Raw genomic sequence first — 24956 nt, forward strand, 5'->3', positions numbered from 1 at the left:
TGATGCATGCGCAGATGCAAAAGGCGGATTGAGTTTTTTTTGGGGGGGGGGGGGGGGGGGGGCGTTTGGTCGGTGACACCAGAGCTCGTCTCTGGATTCTGTAGCATGAATGAGATCAGTCTGCAACTCCCCCTGGATGGGCCCCCAGGCCAACGCAGGTTACTTCACCAGTCAATGCTTTCCAGCTGTTGTCCATGTGGACATGAGCCAAACTGTACTTACAGCGCTCCGATCTACGACCTGAGTCAGCCTGATAAAGACTTTTTTTTATTGATCAGTATCAGATGAATTACACTCATTTCATTTCATATGCACAGTGTGCGTGGAGCTGGTGACTGTCAGTGGAGCCAGCAGGCAGGCAGTCAGCACTGCGCGGCGTACGTACATTAGCTCACACCTTCACTGAAAAACACAACACATCTGCTCTGTTTAAACAGATAATGCGTCACTGTTTCATAACTGCATCAGTCAGCACTCGCAGTTTTTAAAAAGCACAGTAACACTTATTTCCAACCTTTAAATATGAACGACAATGTTTCACCTCCCGTTGTCATCTACCTTCACCACCTCTACTACTAGTAACCACACTATACCACCAGTCATTCACACACATGTACTCAGTCTTGCTCCTGCTGACTTTCATTCCCCTTCTCTCCAGAGCATGTCTCCCTATCTTCAGGCTCGTCTCATCCTTCTCACTACTGATCACAATATCATCTGCAAACACAGAGCATGGAATCTCCTGTCTGAGTTTATCCCATTAACCTAGAAACAAGAAAGGACTCAGAGACGATCCTTGATGTCATCTCACTTCCACCTTAAATGAAATGGATTTATATAGTGTTTTTCCATCTGAATCAGAAGCTCAAAGCACTTTACAATGACGCCTTACATTCATCCACTGACACAACAATATCAGCATGCTGCCATGCACAGCACTCATTGGAACATCAAGAGCAACTGAGGGGGTTTGAACAGAGGCTCCTCTGTTCTCAAGCCCAAAACTTGAGCCACACTGACACTTGCACAAATTTAATTCCAGCATTGCTGCGCAATTCGTTGTGCAAATGCAACCCGCTTTGTGCCACTGGATGCTGCGTTATATAAAATAATTATTTCGTGGTATATGATGCATTTGCTTTTGGAATATGGCTGATGAAACCACCTCTCTTCACTCCTGGAACCACAGAGAAATTATCTACAGCTGCAGCTTTTCTCATGTGCTTTGTGAGGTGGAGATCGCATTTGGAATAGTCTCAAAAGTAACTATTTATAATATTTATATTGTAATGGATTGGTAATACACTTGCATTTTCATTCCTTATTATGAGTTTGATAATGTATCTGTAAAATAATGTTTGTAGATGTAACATCTCGTCATAATCGTTCAGATGTGCTGTGGCAATGAGGCGCATTGACTTGCAGTGAAACACAGGGTTTTCAAATAGATTGTGCAGTGTTCACATGTAGATCACAAAATTAATGCATGTCAGCAATTTTGAACATTTCAAAATTTTCTTTGCGCACTTGCATGCAGCCGCGCACAGCTCACACACAATTTACAATGAGTTTACTCTCTGGCACACCAGATTGCGTGCCAGTGCAGGGATCAAATCTGTGCAAGTGTCAGGGTACCTTTGGCCACTCACCTCCCCATAATCTGTTATTCCTACTGCGCATCTCACTGCTGTCTCACTGTCCTTGAACATGTCCTTCACGACCCTCACATACTTCTCTGCCCCTCCAGACTTACTGATACAATACCACAACTCTTCTCTTGTTCACATTATTTATTAAAGATTTTAAATTTAACTGAAGATATGAAATGATACAAAATGACATACAAGGACTTAGATTATATTATTGTATATACGAGGCCATGAAATTAGTGTCAGTTGAGAGTGTAAACTTGGGTGGCTGTAGGGATTTTTTAGGTCCAGCAGGTGTCAGTATTCAGTGACACACTATCGACACAGTATCAATACAGCTTGGCAATGTGTTGAAACGCTTCATGACGCCTCATCGACCCATCACTAGTACAAGTTTGTACACAAGCGAGAAGGACGCAAACCCAAACTTAACATTAAAAAAAGTGACTTTGACTTTGTCCTGCTTTATGTTATGGTTTATACTGATTGTAAATCTTATTTTTCCCATAGTATAAAAAAGGACAAAGCTTTAACGAACCTGTTTGGACAAGAACGCAGACTGTCCACTCCTGAAAACAATGCTACAGACAGAATGCTTGGTTACGTGGCTGCGTACAGAAAGAAAGTTGGAAATTCTCTGGAAACACTTCATGAGAAAACGCTGCTTTCTGCTGGAGTACCTGGAGCTCCACACACGGTGTTGATGGCAGTGGACTGAGAGGACAGAAGCTCATCAAGCAAACGCTGAGCAGTGGGTAGAATCTGCAAGACGACATCCAGCATGAGTTAACATTAAAGTGTATTTACACTATGTTTATGTGTACATAAAGTGTACTTTGTGCTTTACATTTTTACATGTTACTTTCTGAATGTAGTTCAAATTAAAAGCATTTTCACCTCAAAGCAGTAATGGTTGTCTGCTAACTGCATAGAAAACTGCGTCATTGTGAAAAGCTGAAAATGGTGGAACATGTTGGTGTTTAGTTTTCCCTGACTGTGTATAAATGACTAACTAGTGCATGAAAATTCAGTAAGGTATATCTTATATATTATATTCCAATTCTAAGGTGGAACTATGCCAGTATACAAAGGTATATCTAAATATCTAAAAAGGAAGAGTAAAATAGGAGAGTAGAAAAGAGTAGAGTAGAGCCACTTAGGTGCCTGGTCTTGAGAACCAGGGATGGTAGGTTAAAAAGCTTTTTTATCCCATGGGAACTCTCCCTACACACCCAAGCAGCTCAAGAAAAAGGTATCTATAATATAATAAGTAATAAGACATAAGAAGGATAAGACATCACAGGAGAAGATTGTAGTAAAGGCAATTTAGTATGTAGACTAGTAGTAAAATTAAATATAGCAAGTAGGCTAAGCTGTAAATCTGGTATTTTATTATAGAAACAGAAGCTGTGAGTGTGAGTGTACTGGTATCTAAAGTAACTCTGTTAGCATACTATAGGAAAATAAAAAGTATAATCAGTATGCTATCAAATGGAAACCTAAGAACATAGGTACTATATGTTGATGTCTTTAAAGGAACACACAAACTGAAGAATCATTAAAAATCTACACCATGTACAATAAAATTGTAAATAGCAAAAATAAGCTAGTTATAGTAGAAGAGCTAAATTAGCCATTAATAAGCCAACTGTACCCAGCAAGCTAACACGATAAACAAAAACAGTAATGCATGCACTAGATCAGGGGTGGCCAAGTTTGGCCCTCGAGAGCCACCTTCCTGACACTCTTAGTTGTCTCCCTGCACCAACACACCTGAATCCAGTGAAAGACTCGTTAGCAGACTTTTAATGAGCCTTTCATTGGATTCAGGTGTGTTGGAGGAGAGAGACAACTAAGAGTATCAGGAAGGTGGCTCTCGAAGCCCGAAATTGGCCACCCCTGATCTAGTGCATCTAAGCGTGCTCATGTACACACACACACACACACACACACACACACACACACACACACACACACACACACACACACACACACACACACACACACACACACACACACACACACACACACAAAGAATGACAAAAGGTTGGCAGAAAGAAAGATGTGATTTCTACTCTGTAACAGTTTTCTGCCCATCAAATTGTTGATTGTGGTCACACCTTACCTGCTGTGGCAGCTCACTAATTAGGTACTGGGCAAACTTTTGGAGCTGATCCCTCTGCAGTCTGGACAAAGACTCAGACACTGGAGCCCTGAGACACACTGCTGATGCCTGCAAACAAACACAGAGACATGAGTGCCAACAGCCAACTCCGTGATTAACACAAGAAACATGATCCATGCCAACGTCAGCCGCCTGTGTGAAGCACAGGGTCTCATCTTCTCTCTGCTTCTGACATCGCTGCACTGCATAAACTCCTTCATGTGCAAACGTGCCTTCAAGTCTTCTTGTGTTCTGCGTGAATCCTACGCAGGGTTAGGGTTAGGGTTAGTGGAGTGGATGAGTGTCTATGACACATTTAGAGATGAATGGACTGGGACGGTGCAGATGAAGGCCGTATCAGGTCATGTGATGCCCTGCAACAGTGATGACGACTGTTTGTTCTGCAGGAGTGGTTTTAATTTAGTCCAGCAGACACACAAACTGCACTGACAAACCCACCACATGGCCAAATTACCTTAGGTGATGTTCCCTCACAATGTAAGTCATTCTCCTCATCAGAGTCTTACTAAGTAAGCATTCATCTGACACAAAGGCATTCCAGCAGGTCCCAAAGGTCCTCCAAAGAGACCTGATACCAAAGACATCCTGTTCCAAATGTGACAACCATACAGCAATACGACAAGAACGAGGACACTAAAGATTTGGACCTTCATTCTTCTGTAAAGATATCAGCATCAGCAAACACCTCCCGCCTTCAACCACATGACTCTATAAAATCTTCCCAAAGGCTGAAGATAAGTGAATGTCTCTACAAGTTCAACACATACAGATACATTTTTCATGGCTGAGTCCAGGAGGTCAATGAAAGCCTGGATAGTAGTCTTGATCCAGGACAAACCCGGACACTCTGATTCCTCACTCAGCTTTTCAAGTGCTGCAATCAGAGTATCCACTGATTCCACAAAGGCCACTGCACCGTCCATCAAGTAAAGGTCAGTAAACTTTTCCTCACCAATAAAAGGGCAGAAGTCACTTGTTTTCACAACCTGACCCAACACCCAGTCCACACAAACACAGAACAGGATAGGAGCCAGAACAGATCCCTGAGGAACACCAATTTTCAATGGGAAAAACTCTATCTCTGTCTTCACTCCACACAGCACTCACTGTATCTGTGTATTGGCTGGCCATGATGTCCAATAACATGGAGGGGATCCCAAAAATTCTTTAGGATGTCCAAGAGAGTAGCCCAATCAACTGAATCAAAAACTTTGTTCAATTCAATTCCAATTTATTTTATTTCTATAGTGCCAAATCACAACAAAGCTGCCTCAAGATGACTCACACAAGGAAGGTGTGAGTCTTAACAACCCCCAGAGCAAGCACCCAGGTGACAGTGATAAGGAAAAACTCCCTCTGATGATTTGAGAAAGAAACCACAAGCAGACCAGACTCAAAGGGGCGACCCACTGCTTAGGGCATTCTAACGGTTACAAGGTTTACAAAGTTTTACCAAGCTGAAGAAACAGGAAACAGAAAAAAAACAAAAACAAAATATCATTAAAAACAGTGCATTATTGAGGTGAGCATGCAGTTCAACAAATTCAACACAGGCTGAGAGTCACGTTTGAATTCAATGAGTCCTCGCTGAGCTACAATGCAGTCAATGATCAACAGGCATAGAGCCAGACTGATCTTTCTTTGAGTCTGTAGGGATGATAGCCGTCTCCAGGAATGAAACTGATTGTATGCAATGCCAGGAGAACAGCATCTCCACCCACCTGGAGGAGCTCAGTGCAGATGCTTTTGTGAACCAATCCCTCAGCTGATGAAATCCACCGAATTTCACGGATCTGCTGAGTTTTCACAGCCCTGTCACTGATTGGCTGAAAGCTGCGTCCTCATGCAGACAGACCGTTTCATTCACACATGGAGTAAATCTGACCTGTTCATTTCAGTCCAATTCACCATCACAGACAGACACAAACCCACATAAAGCTCCTGATTTTTTAAAATGACCTCTGAAAATACTTTAATTCATGGCTGGAAATGCAGCGTTTAAAGCAAGTCCTTCTGTGGTTTTTCTGCTCCAGGTGCGTTTCTCATGTTGGTGCTGCACTCTGAACACACAGAAGCACTGTGATGATTTAAAGTTTTAAAGCACCGCCGCTGTGGTGTGATCATCAGATGACCTGATCGATCGATCAGGGTGATCACACCTGATTAATGCGTTGTTTAAACATTTAAAGCGCCGTTGCTGTCGGTGATCACCACACTGACAGATCACACAGCACTTCATTCAGATCACACCTGATCATGGTTGAAAGTTTAAATCATCACAGCGTTTCATTATTCAGGTCCGTGATGACCTGATCAGGTCTGATCAGGAAACAGCTGGCACTTTAAAAGTTCAAAGAGTCACAGCGCTCTGTTCAGTCAGCGTTTCCCCACAGCCAGTCGACTCATCAGTATTCTGTACACAACGAAAATGGTCCATCAAGACAAAAAATGAAAATAACTAGAGACATTCGTCACTAAATGCCCCGTGCACATGTGAAGTGCAGTAATATGTACATGTGTGGGGTAGGTATTTGGTTGAACCCTCATGTGTTTGATGTAAACTGGGACACACAGTGGAAAAACTGGAGATTGACATTATATTTATTTAGAGGATGTGGCCAACAGTGGCCATAAAAAGTCAGTAGCCTTCGAACAAATGCAACTATTGGCAATTTTTTAAAAGTAGGTAAAGGTCACTGGACTTCAAACCCATGCGAAGTACTCCTCCAAGGCATGTACCCACCAAATATGAAGTTTTTGAAAGAAATAGGTGCCGAGGTACATTGCGGCGAACAACTTTCAGGCGAAGGATTTGAGAGTTGTGACCACTGCTGACCTTGAAAAGTAGGTCAAGGCAACCGACCTTCGAACCGATGCGAAGTACTCCTCCAAAGCATGTACCCACCAAATATGAAGTTTCTGTGAGCAATGGGTGCGGAGCAAAGTTGTGGCGAAGGATTTGACAGTTGTGACCATTGGTGACCTTGAAAAGTAGGTCAAGGTCCCCGGCCTTCGAACAATTTCAATTAATTCAATTTCAATTTATTTTCCTTTATAGAGCGCCAAATCACAACAGAGTTGCCTCAAAGCGCTTCACACAGGTAAGGTCTAACCTTACCAACCCCCACAGCAACAGTGGTAAGGAAAAACTCCTGAGGAAGAAACCTCAAGCAGACCAGACTCAAAGGGGTGACCCTCTGCTTGGGCCATGATACAAACATAAATTATAGAAATAATTCACAGAACAATTCACAGACGAATATACAAGAATTGCTGTTGGTGCACAGGACAGAGGATCGCCAACACAAACACAACTCCCATCTCTGGATGGAGCTGCGCCTTAGAGAGAAAAAACAGAATCAGGCATCAGAAAGACAAAAAAAAAAAAAGTATAATTTGCCAGCATTAATCAACAAGAAAAACAGAAGAAATACTAAGGTGATCGCCGGCCGCTAGCCCTAAACTTCACTAAAAGACGCAGAATTTAGGTGAAGTTGAGGCCGCAGCACGCTCCAATTACTAATAACATGAATTAAAAGAGTAAAAAGCGTAAAGCAAAGCTGTACCAGTATGCTAGCCATATGAAAGCGAAAATAAGTGCGTCTTAAGTCTGGACTTGAAAATCTCCACAGAATCTGATTGTTTTATTGACGCAGGAAGATCGTTCCACAGAACAGGGGCACGATCTAATATGGAGGCCAAAGGACAATGAAGGATCAAAAATTATCCCAAGGTTCCTCACTTTGTCAGTGTGATGTATGACACACGAGCCAAGGCTGAGTGTTAACTGGTCAAATTGATGCCGATGTGTCACTGGACCAAGAACCATCATTTCAGTCTTTTCAGAGTTTAAAAGTAGGAAGTTTCTAGACATCCAACTTCTCACTGCTGCAAGGCAATCTTCTAAGGATTTTATGTGAACGAGATTACCAGCATTTATCGGCATATATAACTGAGTATCATCTGCATAGCAGTGAAAGGTAATCCCAAAACTCTGCAATATGTGCCCAAGGGGTGCTATATAAAGGGAGAAAAGCAGGGGGCCTAAGACAGACCCCTGAGGAACCCCAAATTTCATGTCACTAAAGTTAGAGGTAGTGTTACTGTACAAACCACAGTGAGAACGACTGGTCAAGTATGACGTCAGCCATGCAAGGGCACTCCCAGTAATCCCAAAATGATTTTCAAGCTTATCAAGTAGAATATGATGATCCACTGTATCAAATGCAGCACTGAGATCTAACAGCAACAGAACCGTAGTGGTGTCCGAATCCATTGTACGCAGAAGATCATTCACCACTTTAGTGAGAGCCGTCTCTGTGGAATGATATTTTCTAAAAGCAGACTGCAGTGGCTCAAAGAGATTATTCTCAGTAAGATAGTCTACGAGCTGCCGTGACACCACTTTTTACAGAATTTTAGAGCAAAATGATAGATTTGATATCGGCCAATAGTTTTCCAATACACTAGGGTCAAGATTAGGTTTCTTAAGTAATGGTTTAATCACTGCAGATTTGAAACGTTTAGGAACAGATCCAGAAGTTAAAGAAAGATTAATAATTTCCAGCACAGTCGGCCCAAGAGTGGGCCACAGATCCTTAAACAGTTTTGTTGGTATAGGATCAAATAAACAGGTTGTGCTTTTTGTTGACGTTACAAGTTTTGTCAGCATGCCTAGTGAGATACTATCAAATTCTGTAAATCTAGGTAATACCTCAGTAGTGGTGCCCACATCAATAGCAGGGTGTAGTGGCTGGATTAAGGCATGCTGGGATATGTTGAACCTAAAGTCATCTATTTTCTTCTCAAAGTAATCTAGGAAATCTTGTGCTGTAAAAGGAGAGCGAACTACAGGTGGTTGTCCATGAATAAGTGTTGCCACTGTGTTGAACAAGAACTTTGAGATATGCTTGTTTTTGTTGATCAAATCAGAGTAGTAAGTCCGCTTTGTAACCAATAATGCATGCTTATACAACCCCTGGCAAAAATTATGGAATCACCGGCCTCGGAGGATGTTCTGTCAGTTGTTTAATTTTGTAGAAAAAAAGCAGATCACAGACATGACATAAAACTAAAGTCATTTCAAATGGCAACTTTCTGGCTTTAAGAAACACTATAAGAAATCAGGAAAAATAATTGTGGCAGTCAGTAACGGTTACTTTTTTAGACCAAGCAGAGGGAAAAAACTATGGAATCACTCAATTCTGAGGAAAAAATGATGGAATCATGAAAAACAAAAGAACGCTCCAACACATCACTAGTATTTTGTTGCACCACCTCTGGCTTTTATAACAGCTTGCAGTCTCTGAGGCATGGACTTAATGAGTGACAAACAGTACTCTTCATCAATCTGGCTCCAACTTTCTCTGATTGCTGTTGCCAGATCAGCTTTGCAGGTTGGAGCCTTGTCATGGACCATTTTCTTCAACTTCCACCAAAGATTTTCAATTGGATTAAGATCCGGACTATTTGCAGGCCATGACATTGACCCTATGTGTCTTTTTGCAAGGAATGTTTTCACAGTTTTTGCTCTATGGCAAGATGCATTATCATCTTGAAAAATGATATCATCCCCAAACATCCTTTCATTTGATGGGATAAGAAAAGTGTCCAAAATATCAACGTAACCTTGTGCATTTATTGATGATGTAATGACAGCCATCTCCCCAGTGCCTTTACCTGACATGCAGCCCCATATCATCAATGACTGTGGAAATTTACATGTTCTCTTCAGGCAGTCATCTTTATAAATCTCATTGGAACGGCACCAAACAAAAGTTCCAGCATCATCACCTTGTCCAATGCAGATTCGAGATTCATCACTGAATATGACTTTCATCCAGTCATCCACAGTCCACAATTGCTTTTCCTTAGCCCACTGTAACCTTGTTTTTTTCTGTTTAGGTGTTAATGATGGCTTTCGTTTAGCTTTTCTGTATGTAAATCCCATTTCCTTTAGGCGGTTTTTTACAGTTCAGTCACAGACGTTGAATCCAGTTTCCTCCCATTCGTTCCTCATTTGTTTTGTTGTGCATTTTCGATTTTTGAGACATATTGCTTTAAGTTTTCCTGTCTTGACGCTTTGATGTCTTCCTTGGTCTACCAATAAAAAAATTTTACAGGGTGATTCCATTATTTATTCCTCAGAACTGAGTGATTCCATATTTTTTTCCCCTCTGCTCGGTCTAAAAAAGTAACCGTTACTGACTGCCACAATTTTTTTTCCTGATTTCTTATAGTGTTTCTTAAAGCCAGAAAGTTGCCATTTGAAATGACTTTAGTTTTGTGTCATGTCTGTGATCTGCTTTTTTTCTACAAAATTAAATAACTGACTGAACATCATCCGAGGCCGGTGATTCCATAATTTTTGCCAGGGGTTGTAGTCTAAGATAGCATCACGCCACGCAAGGTGGAATACTTCTAATTTTGAACTACGCCATTTCCGTTCTAGACCTCTTGCTTTATGCTTGAGGTCACGCAGGTAATCACTGAACCAAGATGACTGCGATTTGAGGGAGTGCGGTTTCAACACAGGTGGTGCAATCATGTCGAGTGTCGTTTTGAGCACTGAGTTTAAACTATCCACAAGTCTGTCTACTGAGTGGGTATTTATCAAAAGTGAGGGTAAGACATCAGGCAGTCTAGCTTCGAGTTCAGTCTTAGTTGAGGAGTTGATGCATCGCCGTGATCATATATAAGGTTGTTGTTCAACTAAACACGGCAGCGAAACTGTAAACTTAATAAGTGAGTGATCAGACACCACTGATGTAAGAGGCATGATGTCAATATTCATGACAGCAATACCACGTGCGAGAACCAGATCCAGGGTATTTCCACTAATGTGCGTCGAATCCCGAATGCATTGCCGAAATCCTAATGCATCCACAATTTCCATAAATGATTTGCAGAGGGGATTAGAAGGCTTATTTATATGAACGTTAAAGTCACAAATGATCAGAATGTTATCTGCACTAGTGGACAAGTTAGAGATGAACGCACCAAATTCATTTAAGAATTCAGAATATGGGCCAGGAGGCCTATATACAGTGACAAAGTAATACGGCTGATTTTTATTTTCTGACCATGGCAATGCGTAATATCCTGAGCGGAGCGGAGAATCAGATGCTCAAACGAGTTATATTTGTGACCCACAACAGCTAATAAGCTAAACCTAGATTTATAAATAAGAGCAACACCCCTGCCTTGCTTCGCATCACGAGGGATGTGACTAAATGTATATGCTGGTGGGCAGGTCTCATTTAAGGGGAGGACAGCTGTAGGTTTAAGCCAGGTTTTACTTAACCCAATCATATCTAAGTGATGATAAATAATTAAATCATTAATCAACAATGATTTTGAGGACAGTGATCTTATGTTAATGAGACCCAGTCTAAGGACCTCAGTGGGGTTGACAGTTGAACTGTTGAACCCATGCGAAATACTCCTCCAAGGCATGTACCCACCAAATATGAAGTTTTTCGAGCAATAGGTGCGAAGCTACGTCGCAGCGAACGAATTGCGGCAGGACAGACGGACAGACAGACAGAAGGACAGATGAAAGGACTGACGGACAGACAACCCGGATGATATATGCCCCGCCTCATGGCGCAAGCACCGCGTGGAACATAAAAAAATAAAATAATGTTAAATTACTCTGTTTCTGACTCATACCACATGGTGCAGTACCGACCCAAACCACTGGGTGGAAATGGGGCTGTCAGCATATGCTGGTTAACTGTCAAGGTGTGACAGCTGCATTAATTTATTAGACGTGCGCCAGCATTTTTAACATGGCCGGCATACACAGGCTAAACCATCAAGGTGTAACAGGGCCTTAAAATTTTTGTTGGAGGTGAACAGTAGTTGTCAGTAAAGGTCCAGTTAAACTGGGGGTCCAGACCACCCTCCTACGGGTTCAACACAACATGTCACAGATGTACGGGGGGCATCTTGTGTTTTGGTGATATGTTGCGAGGGTGAAAAATCTGTGGCAGAGAATACACTGGGCATGTGCAAAATTGGGGGCGTGACAGACTAACTCATTAGCCTGTATCAGTCACAGATGTGTGAAGAGTGGGGGGGGGGGGGGCTATTTGGTGGTTTCACTGGGGGAGATAGCAGGCGGCCAAGAACACCAGGACACGGCTGCTACACTGGGAAAGGAATAGAATGAGTTTGTACACACCCCAATGGACTCAATATGAATTTTAACAAAAACTGAACAGATTGTGTCAATCACAGACTGGCCACCAGATGCAAGCCGCGGTGGACAGTGTGTCTGGGCAGAGAGAGAGGGTCACAGGCCAAAGAGGCGGTGAGTCAGCCCACACACACACCCACACCAACAAATAGGTGAGACTAGGGATGGGTATTGATAAGACTTTATCGATATCGATGCCATTATCGATTCTGCTCATCGATGGGATTCCTTATCGATTCCCTTATCAACAACTCCTGTGAATTTTCTGTGTACTACAAGTAGGCTTTACAGGTTTTCTATGTCAACAACATTTTATTCAGTCTTAAAGTAAATAAATATGAAATTGGTCACTGGATCCTTAAACTCTGGACATACGAGGTCTGTCCAAAAAGTAACGGACCTTTTTATTTTTTTCAAAAACCATATGGATTTGAATCACGTGTGATTGCATCAGCCAAGCTTGAACCTTCATGCGCATGCGTGAGTTTTTTCATGCCTGTCGGTTGCGTCATTCGCCTGTGAGCAGGCTTTGTGTGAGCAGTGGTCCATCCCTCTCGTCAGATTTTTCTTGTGAATAAAATGTCTGAATGATTTGGAGCTTTGCTGCATCAACTTTTTCCAGAAACTGTGAGAGACCTCCAGGTGGACACCATTCGGAAAATTCAGATGGCTTTCAGGGACGATTTTATGGGATTACACAGATTAAGGAGTGCTCCAGCTGGTTTAAAGACCGTCCACAGCAGCTGAGAGCTCGGCGCACTCCAAGCGCCAATCAACAGGCTGAAACACCGCTGAAACAACCAGATCATTTCCAAAGTGAAGGCTTTGTTGATCCCGGATGTCGTCTGATTTCCACAGAACTAGGAAGAAGACGTGGACATCAGCACTTTTTTGGCACATTCCACTGTTACAGGAGTTTTTTTCATGGAAAGAGAAGCAGAGGGATGCGCCACGGAGCCGCTCATGGCGCGGGACAAAACCACCTCCATGTTGGTCTCACAGGACGGCTTTCAGATGGCTTTCAGACGGCTTTCGGTGGCTTTTCAGTCGTGTGACTATCCGAGAAATTGTGGATGAGCTGGATATGCCAGAACATGTCCTGTGAGGCTTCATCACAGCGTTGTTTTGCGCCATGCGGGTCCGTGCTGACGCGCAAATCCCTCTGCTCCTTTTTCCATGACAAAAACTCCTGTAACAGTGGAATGTGCCAAAAAAAGTGCTGATGTCCACATCTTCTTCCTAGTTCTGTGGAAGTCAGACGACATCCCGGATCAACAAAGCCTTCACTTTGGAAATGATCTGGTTGTTTCAGCGGGGTTTCAGCCTGTCGATCGGCGCTCGGAGTGCACCGCGCTCTCAGCAGCTGTGGCCGGTCTTTAAACTGGCTGGAGCACTCCTTAGTCTGTGTAATCCCCATAAAATCGTCCCTGAAAGCCATCATCAATTTTCCGAATGGTGTCCACCTGGAGGTCTCTCACAGTTTCTGGAAAAATTTGATGCAGCAAAGCTCCAAATCGTTCAGACATTTTATTTGCAATAAAAATCTGACGAGGGGGCTGGACCACTGCTCACACAAAGCCTGCTCACAGGTGAATGACGCAACTGACAGGCGTGAAAAAACTCACGCATGCGCACGTAGGTTCAAGCTTGGCTGATGCAATCACACGTGATTCAAATCCATATAGTTTTTGAAAAAATAAAAACGCCGATTTACTTTGAAGTTATTAATTCCAATCGGACTCTATCTTTCTAATTTGACTTAGCAGACAGTGGCGCAGCGTTTGGAGCTGTGCGAACAGAACGGAGGACAATTCTCGTTTCTTTCTCCCAACAAGAAAGGAGTCCGAGTTAGTGACTTTAATCTGCACAAAAGTGACTCACAACTGACATATTTTAATGGATTTGAGAGGGGTTAAGGAGCGGAAAAGTAGCAGATCTGAGCACTGCTTCATTGCTTCAAGCTTCAAAAAAGAACCGCGCTGCAGAAGCGGATGATTACAGAGCAGCTGCAGGGTCTGTAATCAACATAGAGAAATGATCATTTTCCCGACAAACACCCTCAAAAACCACGGCCGCTCTGAAGGACCGATAAGGGAATTGTTAAGCAAAAAGGCTACTGATGTTGGTGGATCGAATCATTTCTTAATGATACTTGAAAAGAACTGGTTCCCGATACCAATCCCTAGGTGAGACCCACTCAAGTAATTGAAGAGCAGGGAGATGTGCTCGGCTACGGGCCGGCAGTGGGTTAATAACATTCAGAGGCTAGCTTTGTGCCCTAACATGAGATATAACCTACGTTGACAGTGTATGAGTGTAGTGAACTCAGCGGAGCTCAGACTGACACCACAACGATCAGGCACCAGGACTCCACTGAGGGACAGATTCAGACAGCAGCATCTGCTGTGAAAGATTTCAGAGATCCCAGTTAACTGGGTGGCGAGACAGACTGTGATTTTTGCTCTCCCATCATGCAGACAGAGACATGGAAACAAATAATTTGAGCCCTAACACCCAAAAAAGAACTGAACTCAGAGAAACAAATTTTTTTTTTTAAACTGTGTGCACTTTATTATTATTTCAGTTGTTGTCATCTTGGCTAAGTTGATTTTTTTTCCCTGCATGTTCGTATTCAGACTCCCAGGTTCCTGTCATCCTAATGGGCCTTTCACACTGAATCCGTCAGGCCAATCCGTCAACGTATGGGAATCCGTCGGATCTGTCGGAAAACACATCCGACGGATGACGTCAGACGCGACGCTTTGGAAGCGGCAAAAAAAGAAAAAAAAAGGGGGGGCGGGGCGGAGATTGCCACGTCACACTCTGGCTGTTTCCACAATCTGAAAAAGTTCAGCGATCGCCATCTTGAATTTGCGTCGCCTGAACCACAAAAAAGCTTTTAAAAACAGCAGTAGAACGATTCTCCCATCACCCTGCTGGGAGAAGCTTTTTTTTTTCACTCCCTCGGAGACACCGCTGACCGAGGGAGGACCGATGACTTAATGGGACTTAGTGGGATATCGATCAAACCGCGACAGTGGGCCGACCCGCACGGAGAAGCCGGCCTTCAGGCATCATTCCTGGGCAGACCGAGGCAGGCAGCCGGGGTGATGGAGCAAACCCACTCAGTCCGAAATCTCCCACTTTTTGGATAAATGTGAAGTCCCAGTTTGCCCAACGGAGTTTAGTTCTGCAGCTTTTTCGAGGTGAGAATAATGTAAAAATAAAACGTGATGTTTACTGAACTGCTTTGAAGGTTTATTGATCGGCTAACATTAGCGGAGCCTTTTAGCACAGTTGATCTGAGTGAACACTTTAATTTCTAAATGGTTCAGTCTTTTTATTTTTACCAAATAAAGCTACAGCTTTTTTCAGACACCACAAAAGCTCAACTTTAAATAACTCATTTTTTCGGGCGTTTTTGCCATCCTTTTTTCCCTGTGTTTCCCCCCCTTTTTTTAATATATATAAGCTGTTTAGTGTTTCTTTATATTTAAAGAAATATTTTTATTTGTCCTAATCAGGAACATTTGCTGTGCAGACAACCAAACTTCCACTGATGAGCTGAACACCACGAAGTCCAGTCGAAAGAAAACATCTCTGCTTTTTAGCAACACCACCAGAGGTCAAAGCTGCAGAAGAGACCTTCATCTGGTCCCGAGAATCCAGGAGAACATGACCTGCTTCTAAATAAAAGGCTCTTTCAACAGCAACTATTTTATTATTTTTAAAAAAGCTGTTTCATTTTATATTTTAACAATAAATGAACGGATCATTAAAAATGTCCATGAAATCAAAGTCCAAAGACATTTGCACAGGTAGAAGCTCTCCACTTATTGTGCTCAAATTCATATTTTAGAAATGACTCTGTCCTGATAACAACATTAAAGGCAATTACATATTTTGGCCAAATTACAAGTTGAAATGACTATATATATATATATATATATATATATATATATATATATATATAAAATCATCATGAGGTTTATGTCACAGAAATCCTATTTTACAATCACACTGCAGTCATTGTTAAAATATTTCCTGTTGCATTTATAATAAACATTAGTATTTATTTACAGTGTCTGTTTTTCTGGTTAAAATAAGATATAAATAATCTACCAGACTTTAAAAAAAAATGTACAAATTTCCATGTTATTTTGTCTAAAAATAAATGTCCGAGGTTCCTTATGTTAAACAAGAAATGAAATAATCTGAAATAACAGGTGGTTTTAATTTACAGACGAAAGGTTTCTAAAGAACCATTTATTGATTTATTTAGCTATTTTAATTACAAGTGTTCTAAACTTTTTTTTTTAACAGTAATCAGAAATGAAGTAACAACAACAAAAAACATTTTGAAGGATTTTTCTTCAGAAAACTGTTCCATAAATGAGTCCTATGACACGTATGTTTTGCACAGATCAGTGGTTTCTGCACCATCCATTTTGTACAGATCAGTGGTTTCTGCCACCCGTCTTCCGTGTTTTGGCCCGACGCGCCGTTCCTATTGTACAACGCAAAGGTACGTCACAGCTCAGCCTGCTGACAAGCGGCAATGCGCGCTCCCGTCAGATGTGTCGGTTTAGCTCGGCTTTTGACGCGACGCATCTGAAACGCAACGCGTCTCATTGAAAATAATGCTTTTTAGACCGATTTTTGACGCATTTGACGCATCTGACGGATTCAGTGTCAAAGGCCCATAATTCTTCTGAAGCCGGCCCATGTGACACCCTCACAGTTGTGCACTCATAATCTACTACTAACCAGTAACCAGGGTTACACCATCAGTTCAGCCTCTTTTGGCCTTTTGCTTAGTGAGCTAAGATGAAATCAGTGCCGGCATAAACTCACATTGTGGATCCGGAAGAGGCAGAGCGCCACCACGTGAGCACACCATTTGGCCCCAGCACCACAGGTGCAGCTGCAGGAAGTGATGCGGCAGCGGTCAAACATGACCGCCACGTTGTACGCTCCTTTAGACTGACTGGTCTGACTGGACACAACTGTAGCACTGAGGTGGAAGCCTGCAATCAGACAAAACAAACAAACAAACAAAGAAGCTGAGTCAATCAAAGAGAGAGAAAAATACTCAGACTGCTTCAATATTTCATATGATAAAAATCAAACCTCTACAGAACACAACGGAACCATAGATCAAGGTTCAAGGATCCTTTATCATCATTCCAGCCACATAAAACATGACAGAACAAAATTCTGTACTCAGGTCTGGGCAGTGCTCCTGATCATTAACAGAAGAAATACCTACGCACATAGAGAACACTAACATAAACAGAAAGAAAACAATCCCCAACCACAAGATAATAAATATAAAATATAATAATGGAAATATTCCAAACTACTGAAATCAATGTTGCTCTGTTTAAGGCAGACTCATCACTGTTACAGCCAGATGAGGTACAGGTCAGGTCACATGACGACAAGGAAAAGCAGCCAGAAAATACCACAACTCCAACAGGGGGAAGAGATAGGATGGGGAGATACAGGAGAGGAGGGAAACAGAAAAACAGAAATGAGGGAAAGGGAGAGAGATGGAGTCATTTTGAAGATAAAAAAAAAACAACAAAAAAACAAATCCTAATGTGATCAGTCTTGAATTTGATGCGGTGACGCGAAGCAGCAACACTCAAGCCTGAATTTTGGCCCTAAAGTGGAAGTCTTGTAGTTCCCTGACTGGCCACTTGTGGTTAGCTCCAAACAGAGCACATTACCATAGGACTCCATGTTAAAATGTCCAAATGTCTTTAGAGCAGAAATAAACATGTACAGCCTGGTACAAAACACTGTTTTGGTCTCTACTGAACATGGTGACACTCAGACAAGGAGGTGATTTCAGCTGTTCAGGGTCTCTATAGAAAACGAATGGATGATGTCACACAGGCTCTGTCCAGGATATATACTGTAATTTCCAGACTATAAGCCGTTTTTTCACACGCTTTGAACACTGCGGCTTAAACAATGATGCAGCTAATTTATAGATTTTTAGAAGCTTTCTCATAAGTCAAAATACGTCAGTTGATGCTGTCCATTGATTCGCTGAAAACTGCGGTCCTTATGCTGCGTAAATTCACACACAGAGTAAATATAAAGTCTTCCCTTTTCGTCTTAGTGGATTCATCATCACATCCTGAAGACAAATTCACATAAAGCCTCCTGATTTTGGAAAACAATGTCTGAAAATACTTTAATTCCTTGTCATGGTAAAGAAAAGCTCCTTTCAGGCACTTTACTCTGTCAGATCAGTCAGCGGAGTCTTCTCCCCCCACCTTCCCCACCGGGTCTCTGTTTTTGCGCCACAAGTTGGAAAAAAAAAAAAAAATCACAGCGCCTTATTAATGTCTCATTTACCACATAGACAAGGCAATCCTGGATGCACGCAATGAAATTATCTCATGATCCATGAGGTATGTGACTAAATGTGTAAGCTGGTGGGCAGGCGTCATTTAGGGAGAGGACAGCTGTAGGTGTAAGCCAGGTTTCACATAACCCAATCATATCTAAGTGATGATCAATAATTAGATCATTAATCAACAATGATTTTGAGGATAGCTATCTTATGTTACTGAGACCCAGACTAAGGACCTCAGTGGGGTTGACAGTTGAACTGTTTGGATTTAGGGGTGGTTCCAGAGTAGCATATATAAGATGCCTAGAAGTAGGTTTAGGTTTGAGACATTCCACGCGCATTGTAGGTAGCAGACACGAAATCTTTGCTATTGCTGGAACAACCATTGGGCCATCCTCAATTTCAACATCATCCAGTGTAGTAATGGGTATTAAGTTTGCAAAGCATATCCCTCTATGGATTTTATGGACACGTCTACGGAATAAGGCCACAGTCTCAACTTGATGAATTTCCCTCCCTGGCACATAAACTGCACTATCACTATAGTGGATTTTCTGCACTAATTTCCCTGCTAAGCTAATAGACTCCACATCCACATTTGTCATAAGCCTTGCAGGGTCTCTAATCACCTGCTCTGTGGCCTGCTGTAAATTCCTAATGTTACCCTCCCTGTAGAGCTCCATCTATGTTTGCAGACAAGATGGCAGTGCCTTCCTCAGTAGGGTGAAAGCCATCCGGCATCAGCAAGCCATGGCGGCCCCAGAACGAAGGCTAGTTATCAATAAATCTAAAGCCTTGCTGTCTACAAAACTGCACCAGCCACCTATTTAACGATGTCAGCCTGCTAAATGCCTCATCAGTACCCCGGGAGGGGAGGGGACTAGAGACTATTAATTGTTGCTGACACATCTTTCTGGCAAGGTCACAAGTCCTCTCTATGTCCATTTTTGTGACCTCTGAGTGCTTCATCCTGACATCATTGGCGCCGAAGTGAATAACTATGTGACTATATCTCGTATCATGTTCCTTAGTCTGTCTTCTCTTCTGCAGCATCAGCACCCTAAGATGAGATGCAATGACAGGAGCTCTGGCCCCAGGAATAGATTTAACGTCAGCCGGTGTCCGTAACCTGACGTTGCGGGTGACAGACTCCCCTATCACTAAAGTCCAGTGTTTTGGCCTGGAGACAGGAGTGGAAGTCACTTGTGGGCTCAGAGAATTCACATCAAGCAAATCCAAGGGGGAGAACTGATTCGCAGTTCGCAGTGGCAAGTGTGATCGGGGTAAAGCCAACAATCCCAAACAACCCCAATTCCAATGAAGTTGGGATGTAGTATAAAATGTAAATAAAAACAGAATACAATGATTTGCAAATCCTCTTCAACCTATATTTAATTGAATACACCACAAAGACAAGATATTTAATGTTCAAACTAGGGATGTCCCGATCCGATCACATGATCGGAAATCGGGCCCGATTACATGGTTTCAGACTTGCTCGAAATCGGACGTTGCATCCCGATCAGGAATCCGATATAGATTTTATCCTCATTTATTTTTATTTTTTTATTTATTAGTTTATTTGACAGGGACAATGTACATTAATGAACATTTCTGTAAATGCACCAGAATTAGCCTTAGCGGCTATTTTTCATCTGCAGTTCCTGGACAGGTGGTAGCAAACACCCTAAAAATAAGTGTTAGTTAAAATACATACATAAAACACTTCACATTATTATACAATTTAGTAAAGATTATACACTCAACAAAAATATAAACGCAACACTTTTGGTTTTGCTCCCATTTTGTATGAGATGAACTCAAACATACACAATATCACCATTTCTCTCAAATATTGTTCACAAACCAGTCTAAATCTGTGATAGTGAGCACTTCTCCTTTGCTGAGATAATCCATCCCACCTCACAGGTGTGCCATATCAAGATGCTGATTAGACACCATGATTAGTGCACAGGTGTGCCTTAGACTGCCCACAATAAAAGGCCACTCTGAAAGGTGCAGTTTTGTTTTATTGGGGGGGATACCAGTCAGTATCTGGTGTGACCACCATTTGCCTCATGCAGTGCAACACATCTCCTTCGCATAGAGTTGATCAGGTTGTCCATTGTGGCCTGTGGAATGTTGGTCCACTCCTCTTCAATGGCTGTGCAAAGTTGCTGGATATTGGCAGGAACTGGTACACGCTGTCGTATACGTCGGTCCAGAGCATCCCAAACATGCTCAATGGGTGACATGTCCGGTGAGTATGCCGGCCATACAAGAACTGGGACATTTTCAGCTTCCAAGAATTGTGTACAGATCCTTGCCAAATGGGGCCGTGCATTATCCTGCTGCAACATGAGGTGATGTTCTTGGATGTTGGCACAACAATGGGCCTCAGGATCTTGTCACGGTATCTCTGTGCATTCAAAATGCCATCAATAAAATGCACCTGTGTTCTTCGTCCATAACAGACGCCTGCCCATACCATAACCCCAACGCCACCATGGGCCACTCGATCCACAACATTGACATCAGAAAACCGCTCACCCACATGACGCCACACACGCTGTCTGCCATCTGCCCTAGACAGTGTGAACCAGGATTCATCTGTGAAGAGAACACCTCGCCAACGTGCCAAACGCCAGCAAATGTGAGCATTTGCCCACTCAAGTCGGTTACGACGACGAACTGGAGTCAGGTCGAGACCCCAATGAGAACGACGAGCATGCAGATGAGCTTCCCTGAGACGGTTTCTGACAGTTTGTGCAGAAATTCTTTGGTTATGCAAACCTATTGTTTCAGCAGCTGTCCGAGTGGCTGGTCTCAGACGATCTTGGAGGTGAACATGCTGGATGTGGAGGTCCTGGGCTGGTGTGGTTACACGTGGACTGCGGTTGTGAGGCTGGTTGGATGTACTGCCAAATTCTCTAAAACGCCTTTGGAGACAGCTTATGGTAGAGAAATGAACATTCAATACATGAGCAACAGCTCTGGTTGACATTCCTGCTGTCAGCATGCCAATTGCACGCTCCCTCAAATCTTGTGACATCTGTGGCATTGTGCTGTGTGATAAAACTGCACCTTTCAGAGTGGCCTTTTATTGTGGGCAGTCTAAGGCACACCTGTGCACTAATCATGGTGTCTAATCAGCATCTTGATATGGCACACCTGTGAGGTGGGATGGATTATCTCAGCAAAGGAGAAGTGCTCACTATCACAGATTTAGACTGGTTTGTGAACAATATTTGAGGGAAATGGTGATATTGTGTATGTGGAAAAAGTTTTAGATCTTTGAGTTCATCTCATACAAAATGGAAGCAAAACCAAAAGTGTTGCATTTATATTTTTGTTGAGAGTATATATATATATATAAAAAAAGAATTTTTAATTTTGATCAGCGCTATTTCAGGCTCATTATTGCAGATTAATGGGCCTTTCACGCGTCGGAAGCGTCACAGGCGTGAGACGCGTTGCTTTATAGAGGCGTCAGAAGCATCGCTTAGCTTGCTTCTGATGCTTCTGACGGCAGGCTGACACGGTCAAAGTTCAACCCAATCTTTTTTTTTTTAATTGAACAAAAGAAAAAAACATAAGTTCAACCTGACAGAGGTGGGGGAGTTACGCGCACAGAGTTTATTTCGCAGAACTGCAGTTTGTGTGTTTACGCTCTCAGCCTGACGCCACGATGGAACGACAAGAGGATGATGGACACTTTCCCACCGAAACTCGGGCTCAGTCATTCTTCCGTGCACAGCAGGACCCGGAGCTGACCAAGTCCTCAGGACGACGATCTGTCATCTGATTAACAAAAAGAAAAAAACAAATTGTCCTGTGATCGTTTGTCTGCAAAACGGAGCAAGAGATTGTGTGCGCACGAGCAACGTGCACACTCACCACATTTAGGAGCGCGTCTTAAAGAGCTCCCGTCTTCATTCACGTTCACTGCGCTGCTCTGAACTTGTTGAACACTGATAAAGCATCAGAGGGACACTGAGGACTGTCAGGACACAAATGGAAGTTGTTTTTTTTTTTACTTTTACTCTTCAAGTTGACATGAACTTTCGACGCTCTAAGCTGTGACGTAACTCCACACTGTCCAATAGGAACGATGCGTAGGGCCAAAACACGGAAGACTAGTGGCAGAAACCACTGATCTGTACAAATGGTAAATGGACTGCATTTATATAGACGCTCAAAGCGCTTTACAATTATGCCTCACATTCACCCCGATGTCAGGGTGCTGCCATACAAGGCACTCACTACACACCAGGAGCAACTAGGAGATTAAAGACCTTGCCCAAGGGCCCTAAGTGATTTTCCAGTCAGGTGGGGATTTGAACCACAGATCAGTGCAGAAACCACGTGTCTGAAGAAAAATCCTTGGAAATGTTTTTTGTTGTTTGCTTCTGATTACTGTTTAAAAAAGTTTAGAACACTTGTAATTAAAATAGCTAAATCAATAAATGGTTCTTTAGAAACCTTTGATCTATAAATTAAAACCACCTGTTATTTCAGATTAGATAATTTCTTGTTTAACATACGGAACCTTGGACAAATAAAATAACATGGAAATTTGTACATTTTTTAAGTCTGGTAGATTATTACTTGATTGTTCAAGCTACCTCAAGGAGAAGTGCACTGTTTAAGTGAAAAATAATAAAATAAGCTGATTAAAATGAAATTATTATATATTTAGCATTTGTTCATTGTTCATTCAGTTTTTTAAAGTATCGGATCGGAACTCGGTATTGGCAGATACTCAAAATCAGATGACTCAGAATCGGATCGGGGTCAAAAAACCTGATCGGGACATCCCTAGTTCAAACTGATAAACTTTATTGTTTTTGTGCAAATATTTGCTCATTTTGAAATGGATGCCTGCAACACGTTTCAAAAAAGCTGGGACAGTGGTATGTTTACCACTGTGTTACATCACCTTTCCGTCTAACAACACTCAATAAGCATTTGTGAACTGAGGACACTCATTGGTGAAGCTTTGAAGGTGGAATTCTTTCAAGATTCATTTATTAATGACCACACAACAAGTTGGTGGAATTTGTTTCCAGTACAGCACGAAATGCTCACATCTCTGTGTCAACACACCACAAACAAACAATAAATAGACAAATACACATAGAAACATCAGTTAATGACTTGGTTTAGTGTCCGTACAGCTGATGGAAAAAAGCTGTTTTTGAATCTGACTGATTTCGTTGGCAGGGACCTGTAGCGTCTTCCAGAAGGCAACAGTGTGAACAGGTGGAATGACTCAGTGATAGAGATGGGCTGAGTAGACATCGAAATGGGGATTTTGTGAGAGGGTGAGCGTGAGAAGTCGACTATGAGTTCCTGGGTTTTTGATGTGTTAAGCTGTGTAGGCTATTGTTTTGGCACCAAGTGACTGCTTTGGTAACCTGTTCATGGTAGTAAAGTTCGTTATTGTTAGTGATGAGTCCAATTATTGTAGTGTCATCTGCATATTTAAGAAAGGAAAATGAACTATGGGTGGATGTGAGGGAGTTTGTGTAGATGGAGAAAAGCCAAGGGGAAAGAACACAACCCTGAGGGGCACCTGTGCTGAGGGTCAGAGGTTGGGACAGGAGGCTACTCATCCTGACTCTGTGTCCTTTGTGATCCAGTAGGATCCATAACTGTAGGATCAGTAGGATCCAGTAGTGCCAATATCCATGTCCATGAGTTTACTGAAGAGGCTGACCGGGTTGATTGTGTTAAAAGCAGAGCTGAAGTCAATGAACAGTAGCCAGGCGTAGGTGTGGGGGGACTCCAGGTGTTGCATAATGTAATAAATGGCCAGGTTTATTGCATCTTCAACAGATCTATTAGTCTGATAAGCAAACTGGTGACTGTCCATGAGGGGGGAGGTAATTTCTTTCAGGTGTGTGAGTATGATGTGTTCAAATGATTTCATTATAACAGAAGTGAGAGCGATTAGTCTGCAGCCGTTAAGGCAGGATATTTTATTGGATTTGGGTACCGGAATGATAATGGAGTGACTGAGGGAGCAATTGAAATTCCCATTCTTGCGTGATGTACAACTTCAGTTGTTCAACAGTCCGGGGTCTCTGTTGTCGTATTTTGCGCTTCATAATGCGCCACACATTTTCAATGGGCGACAGGTCTGGACTGCAGGCAGGCCAGTCTAGTACCCGCACTCTTTTACTACAAAGCCACACTGTTGTAACACATGCAGAATGTCGCTTGGCATTGTCTTGCTGAAATAAGCAGGGACGTCCCTGAAAAAGACGTTGCTTGGATGGCAGCATGTGTTGCTCCAAAACCTGGATGTACCTTTCAGCATTGATGGTGCCATCACAGATGTGTAAGTTGCCCATGCCATGGGCACTAACACACCCCCAGACCATCACAGATGCTGGCTTTTGAACTTTGTGCTGGTAACAATCTGGATGGTCTTTTTCCTCTTTTGTCCAGAGGACACGATGTCCATGATTTCCAAAAACAATATGAAATGTGGACTCATCAGACCACAGCACACTTTTCCACTTTGTGTCTGTCCATTTAAAATGAGCTCAG

At 42.4% G+C, this 24956-nt stretch overlaps 1 protein-coding gene across 1 annotated transcript in view; it reads right to left on the minus strand.

Annotated features, from left to right (window-relative positions):
- The window catches only part of zswim8 (zinc finger, SWIM-type containing 8), a 171664-nt gene that overhangs the window by 120321 nt on the left and 26387 nt on the right, over window positions 1-24956 (minus strand). Inside the window, exons 4-6 of the mRNA XM_034184232.1 lie at window positions 16889-17061; window positions 3775-3882; window positions 2330-2411 (exon numbers count right to left, since the gene is read on the minus strand). Coding sequence (XP_034040123.1) covers window positions 2330-2411; window positions 3775-3882; window positions 16889-17061 — 363 coding nt within the window. The remainder of the gene's footprint in view (window positions 1-2329; window positions 2412-3774; window positions 3883-16888; window positions 17062-24956) is intronic.

This window comes from Thalassophryne amazonica, chromosome 13, assembly GCF_902500255.1.
Source record: "Thalassophryne amazonica chromosome 13, fThaAma1.1, whole genome shotgun sequence".
In the NCBI taxonomy this organism is placed as follows: domain Eukaryota; kingdom Metazoa; phylum Chordata; class Actinopteri; order Batrachoidiformes; family Batrachoididae; genus Thalassophryne; species Thalassophryne amazonica.